The sequence below is a fragment of the Adiantum capillus-veneris genome, chromosome 11, assembly GCF_014529385.1.
Source record: "Adiantum capillus-veneris isolate H3 chromosome 11, ASM1452938v2, whole genome shotgun sequence".
NCBI lineage: Eukaryota > Viridiplantae > Streptophyta > Polypodiopsida > Polypodiales > Pteridaceae > Adiantum > Adiantum capillus-veneris.
Genome location: NC_140941.1, coordinates 157,255,841 through 157,262,335, shown reverse-complemented (window position 1 = coordinate 157,262,335; position 6,495 = coordinate 157,255,841). Strand labels below are relative to the sequence as shown.

The window sequence follows — 6,495 nt, the reverse complement described above, 5'->3', positions numbered from 1 at the left end:
CGGGTCTTGGCCGCTTACGGCATTTACTCACTGGCGCGTTAGGTGACCGACACGGAGGATCTCTGCCAGTGATTCTACAGCTGGACTACACTTATAGTGCCAGCCTAGTACGCTTCTAGCGAGTTCACACTTAGTGACCGCATGTACATATGTGCTACTTTTCAGCTTTAGCACTTAGTCATTTTGTACTCTCTTTTCTGTAGAAGAAGAAGAAGAAGCTTTCCATCTCTGTGTGCTTTGTGCTTGTCTTGTGTAGCTCTCTTGCATCCTCATTCTTTACACATACACTGGCGGAACTGTGTGGGGCACTACTGGAGGTTGAACTTAGTTCATATGGAGAAATTGAGGGCCTACGGGCTCCTGGTCAGGCAGGGTTACCACATCTTCATTCTGCACTACCTCATTGATGGGGCAAAGGTGTGGAAGAAGAATCTTTGTTGCTGTTTTGTGGACTTCCGCAAAGCATTTGACATAGTCCTACTAGAAAGGCTCTCTCGACGACTTCAAAGTCTGAGGATACCATCACAGATTATATGGGCCATCTATGCTCTCTATGAGAGAGTGACTTGAAGAGCTCATTGTCGAGGCGGCCTGTCAGAGCAACATTGGTGTTAAGCAAGGATGCCCCCTCTCCCCATCCTCTTTGAATTCTACATCGACGAGATCTCCGATTACATCTTACAAGCGGGAGGGACAGGAGTTGACCTAGCAGGTACCCCAATCCACATTATGTTATATGTTGATGACATTGTTTTGATTTCAGAGTCACCAGAGGGTCTACAGAGCCATTTGAGTGCCTTGGATGAGTTTTGTACACATAGAGGACTGACAGTGAATCTTGAGAAGACCAAGGTCATGATCTTCCACACCTCCAAGTCAGCTCGATGAGCAGCCACATTTACAACAGAGTAGGAGGTACAGTCGAGGTGGTCACCTCCTATGTCTATCTGGGAGTCACCTTGACTAGCAGATAGGGCCCCTTCTCCATGGCTCAGGCTGCCACTGATAGACTCACCCGTGGACATCATGCAGCTTTGGCCATGTTAGAGCGGAGTAGTCATCGGGCACACTTTCAGGAGCCTCGCATGAAGGGGTGGCTATTTGATACATTAGTCACCCCAACCCTGATGTATGCAGCAGTAGTGTGGGCACCCGGGTTGACAAATAGCCGATGGGCACGGATCGAGAGACCACGGGTATATATGATCTTCGGCTTCTTTCCAAGCAAGCACACAATGCCACAAGACATCATCAAGGTAGAGCTTGTTGCCCCCCCCCCCCGGGTACTTTATCCAGAGAGTGAGAGCTCCCGACTAACCAACTCACACGACGAGAATTTGAGTTAGCCATACAGATAGCAGAGTCTGGACATGACATAGCTTGGTACACCCAAGTCAGAGCATGGTCCGGAGCACATGGCCTTGATCTTGAGAGCTTGCCACCATTCCAGTATGACCCCAAATCACCCTAGGTTCATCTCTCACGTAACGAGAGAAAGATAGTGCTCCAACAGTTATTGTTTAGCTCTGAGTATCATCAGAGATAGAGGTGGGGCGAGCTGTGACATTCCCAAGGAGGAGAGAGTATGTCAAGTATGCAGAGAGGAGGTGGAGAGTGAGGAGCATTTTGTTTGCAAATGCAGAGCTTATGATGATATTAGAGGCAAATACGAGTCATTATTCAAAGGGCATCCTACCCTCCACGAGATCATGCACTCTCGAGATTAGAGACAGTTGGGCCACTACCTGCTAGAGATATAGAGGCATAGAGATACACTCATGCAACCACATACAAAGACACAAGTAGGGGGAGACAGTCACAACTTATAGAATTTTTCCAGAGGACCACACCTCCTACACTCCCATAACCATGGAGGGGACTGGCTCTCCTGCAAGCGAAGATGATCCGAGCCAAACAACGTCCGTGTGTTATTGGATGTCGGGCCCCACGACTCCACCACAAACAAGTCGAGGAGATCCAGACCCAAGAGTGTCGAGCTACTCAAGAGAGACGAGCCTAGATGACGACTCACCCAACTACGTTCATTTGAGCAATCCTTGCTCTCGATCCTCCCATGTACCACATTTTACACCCCCTTATTAGCACAAGATGGAGCTAGTTAGCTTGATGCATCTACATGGTTGTACTACCCTGAGCATATAGGCATGCACACATTGCTATTACTAGAGCTCCATGTCCACAAAATCCACGTTGCACTTTAAAAATGGCGGCTTAATTTTACATCACATTAAAGTCCATATCCACCCTTACATAAATGGCCGCCTATTTGTATCCCTTTCTCCCTTCTCCTCTGAGGCCCGTTTCAACAAGCAAAAAGGTATGTGCTCTAAATAATGTCTTTAGTAACGGGTTGAGCTCCTAAGTGCTTAGGACTAGGGCGAGGCAAGGCAAAAGTAGCAACGCACCAAGGAGATTTTACTATCACACCATTAAGTCTTCCCAATCTCCAAAAAATGAAATCCTAACATCTTAAGTGCATAAGTAAAGGGTGAGCTTAGAAAATGAAAATACCCAATGGAAAGTCAAAAGACTTTTTGTGCCCATATATAAAGAGATGGTCAAGTACACATTGATATTTTTCCTTTAGCGTTTCCTTCTCTTTAGAGTGTGTCCTTGCACTATATATGTAGCGAATATATATTTTTTGAAGCCATTAGGAGGGCGATATATTTACTATCACACCATTAGGGTACCCAATTACACAAAAGGATTATCACTAGTGCTACACCTAACTGATGCACTAAGCCTCTAAATAGTTGTCACACACATCTGAATGTAGTAGACGTTTGTTATTCAACAACCGAGTTCACTTACCTGCATTGATATGAGAGAAATACATTACCTCACAACCCAAAGCCTTCTGGAATATATGATTGGCAAATGTTACATTCCCCCATTTTCTGCAGCCATTTAGCACAGCATGCCACATCACAAGGTCAGGAAGCTCTTTCATCTCCTTCATCACCCCCAATGCTCTGTCTATTTGGCCCATTTGGCTAAACAGATTAACCATGCAGGTGATGTGTTTAAGTGAGGAACGAACACCAAAGTTTTGGCTCATAGCCTCAAAATAGGTGTGGCTTTTGACGAACAAACCTGAGCGAGTACATGCACTCAGAAGAACAATGAATGTTACAAAACTTGGCTTCACACGTTCCCCTAGCATTCTGTCAAACAGGTCCAAAACGGGTTTAGTCTCTCCACCCTGGGCATATCCTGTCATAAGTATGGTGAATGAGAATATGTCCCGAGCAGGAAGTTTGCTGAAAACCTTGTGAGCTTTGTCAAGTACACCACATTTGGCATACATGTTGATCAAGGAGTTGCCAACAAGATCTCTTGCCAGCAGCCCCCGCCTTTCAATTTCACCATGTATTTCTTCTCCCTTGTCGGTGGCCCCAATATCAGCACAAGCTTGAAGAGTGCAAATAAATGTGACTGCAGTGGGAGTGACATTTTCCAGCTGCATCTGTTGAAAACTCTTCAGCGCCTCCTCGCCCTGCTGAGCTACGACATATCCTGCAATGAGTGCGTTCCATGAGACAACGGATTGCACTGCAAGCCTATCAAAAACTAACCGTGCTTTTGCAACGTAGCCACACTTGGCATACATATCTACCAAGGTGCTGCAAACAAAAAGATCTCTTCTGAGAAACCCCTGTACCTCTAGGTCAGCATGTATCATCAAGCCCTCCCCTAATGAGCCTACCCTGCCACAAGCTTTCAAAGTGCAAACGAGTGTCGTCAAATCTGGATAAATACCTTCTGTCTGCATCTGTTTGAAGAGTTGAACTGCTTCTTGACATAAGTTTTGTCCAGTATAACCTGTAATAAGGGCAGTCCAGCAGACAGCATTCCGATTAGAGAGCCTGTCAAACACGTGACGCCCTTCCACAAGTGACCCACACCTTGCATACATGTCAACCAGAGCACTTCCGACAAAGGGGTTCGAATCAAGCAACCCTTGCCTTTCTACTTCAATATGAATCTCGTGCCCTTGGTCATCGTCTCTTGTTAAGCTACAAGCTTTCAAAATAGAGACAAATGTGACAGCATTTGGGCTGACACCATCAGCACGCATTTTGTGAAAGTGTTTGAGTGCTTCTTTACCATGCCCATGTTCTACATATCCTGTGATTAGTGTGGTCCATGTTACAACATTGCGGACAAGAAGAGCATCGAAAACTCCATGAGCTCTCACAAATGAAGCACACTTTGTGTACATATCCACCAAGGCACTGCTGACGTAAACATCTCCTTTGAGCAGCTCCATAGTATCAATGTTTGCATGTATCTCTTGTCCCTTCCCCAAGTCTCTCAGCTTGCCGCACATACTTAGAAGAGCCACAGTTGTCTGCCTTGTCGGACTTCCATAGTCATCCTGACAAAGTCTATGATAAACAGCATAAGCATACACAGGTTTTCCACATTGAATATAGCCCATGACAAGAGCATTCCATGCCTCTTCACTAGGGTACACCAACCTGTGAAATAACTGCTGGGCATAACAAATGCTCCCAATTTCCACCAGCAGAGATACAAGCTGATTTGCTAATGATACATGGCAATCCAACCCATCTTCGAATATGCAGGAAACTAGATGCAATACAGTAAACAGGTCTCTTTCTTTCCTGCATCTGTGTAGAGTCTGCGTAAGGTCTGCGGAGAAAGCCCACGGCGAAAGACCCATGATCTAATAGTAGCCCAGGAAAAGCCTGGAAAAGAACTCCATGAAGAATTCCTCCAGCCATTGGAAGCAGAGAACCACAAGCTTGCCACATGTGGTTCTACACCACGGCTGCGACATGATTTGAATCCTCGAGGGGCGTAAAGGAATCCCATGGACTGAAAGTCCTGCTGTACACACATCAACCCCCACCCAAAACCCGCGCCCCCTATGGGACTTCCATCGAGAGAGCTCTAAATGCCTTAGTACGCAAGGGGGCCAAGGTAGTTCAAATTTGAATGTGTGACAAGTGTTCCTATAAAGCTTAAAAGTAATGTGAATGGAATAGAAAGAGATCTTAGCTTTTTAAATGCTACTAGTACGGCCGACGGACTTCGCCAGCCTCTCTCTCTCTCTCTCTCTCTCTCTCTTTCTTTGCTATATGTCCAGGAGACTACAGGAGACACTCCCAGATAGAGCAGCTTTCGACGTGTGGCAGGGGGAGGGGGGGCGAAATCCCTCCCCCTTTTATAATACTATAGATTCTCCAAAAGTCCAAAGGTGCATTCACTTTTTGGCATGCTTGACAAAGGCTTTTAGAGAACAAATGAATAAACAATATGTAAGAGTTTGATCCCATGATATGAGATATTGATAAAGGATCTTTTTATTTAAGGATTTCAAAAAATATATTTTATTTAAATTGTTTATTATTTTCTATGCTTATCGAATCTATTTTTTAAATTTAAAACATTAAAATATATTTTTTTGATTTTTTTCAAGAAACTTATTGAAAAGATTAACAAAAAAATATAGAGTATCTTTTTTTTGGGGGGGCCAAACTCACAATTGTGAGTAGATATATTGTATTGAACATCAAAAAATGTACAATAGCCTCAGGCTCATAACGAGCCTTGAGGGGATGTTTGAGACATCAGAAGGCTTACACAGCACCAAGAAACGACGAATCATTACCCACACATCCTTACTCGTTGCAAGAGGTCATGACCGCTAAGGATGCCTGGCTCCACTCGTCCGAATTCTTTTTTTTTTAATGGTAATAATCAGCTCACTGCTTTTGTGGATAATGTCCTTGAAGCTAACTATCATGGTGTCATTCTTGACAGTTTGGGTACATATCAGTAGCGCTTGGCTTTCAATTTCAAGTGAGAGACTGAGTTTTACCTTTTTAAAATAGATTTTTAACTCTCGTGACCCTTCAATAGTCACTTTTTTGCCTTTGAAGGCCCCCATGAGGACTTCAGCTTGTTTGGACATATATTATCTTATGTCTCTACCACAACAAAAAAAATAAAAAATCGAAGATGTCTGTGGAGATTATATTGGCTACATAGCCAGAATCTTTTTAGATTCTCGTAGATTTCCTTGCTCACTATGTGGAGCAAAACTACCATGCGAGGATTAACAACCGGCAAGATAGAAGAGGATGAGTGTGGAGGACGAGGGAGTGAATGGTCATAGCCGTGTCAGTCTCTCCTCGCTAAGCCATCATCGCACTTTACTCAACCTTTGCCTCTTGTCCTCATGTGCTCCAAACCACCCCCCCCCCCACCCACCTTTCCCCGGGAGATGGAACTCCAAGATGCCATGCACGATGGATTGCTGCACATTGGTGTACAACCCCTCGTGCACATGCTGTCAAGTCGACGATGCAAAAGCATAGAGACCAAGGGGAGTGAGCATGGGAGAAAGGGTCTCCTGAACCAATCAACGCGGCAATGAATAACTGAATGTGTATACAATGGAGGCAAGGGGTTGCTTATGTAGCAACCTCAGCAAATTTCTCT

General features: G+C 44.7%; 1 protein-coding gene across 2 annotated transcripts; it reads right to left on the bottom strand.

The window, feature by feature from the left end:
• Positions 1-2,504: 2,504 nt before the first annotated feature.
• Positions 2,505-4,988, bottom strand: LOC147448289 (pentatricopeptide repeat-containing protein At1g15510, chloroplastic-like). 2 transcript variants are annotated; one of them, XM_086524140.1, is made up of 2 exons: positions 3,784-4,988; positions 2,505-3,540 (listed from the first exon to the last, which is right to left on the bottom strand). In XM_086524140.1, exons 1-2 carry the CDS (start codon positions 4,709-4,711, stop codon positions 2,828-2,830), a joined length of 1,641 nt encoding a protein of 546 aa, XP_086380266.1. In that variant the 5' UTR covers positions 4,712-4,988; the 3' UTR covers positions 2,505-2,827. The 2 variants fall into 2 exon arrangements, with proteins under 2 accessions (XP_086380266.1, XP_086380265.1); XM_086524139.1 differs by having other exon boundaries at positions 2,507-4,985.
• Positions 4,989-6,495: the final 1,507 nt, after the last annotated feature.

What these genes read in the sequence shown, in the direction of transcription:
- LOC147448289 (XM_086524139.1), bottom strand. Translation starts at nt 4,711, where the DNA reads ATGGGTCTTTCGCCGTGGGCTTTCTCCGCAGACCTTACGCAGACTCTA.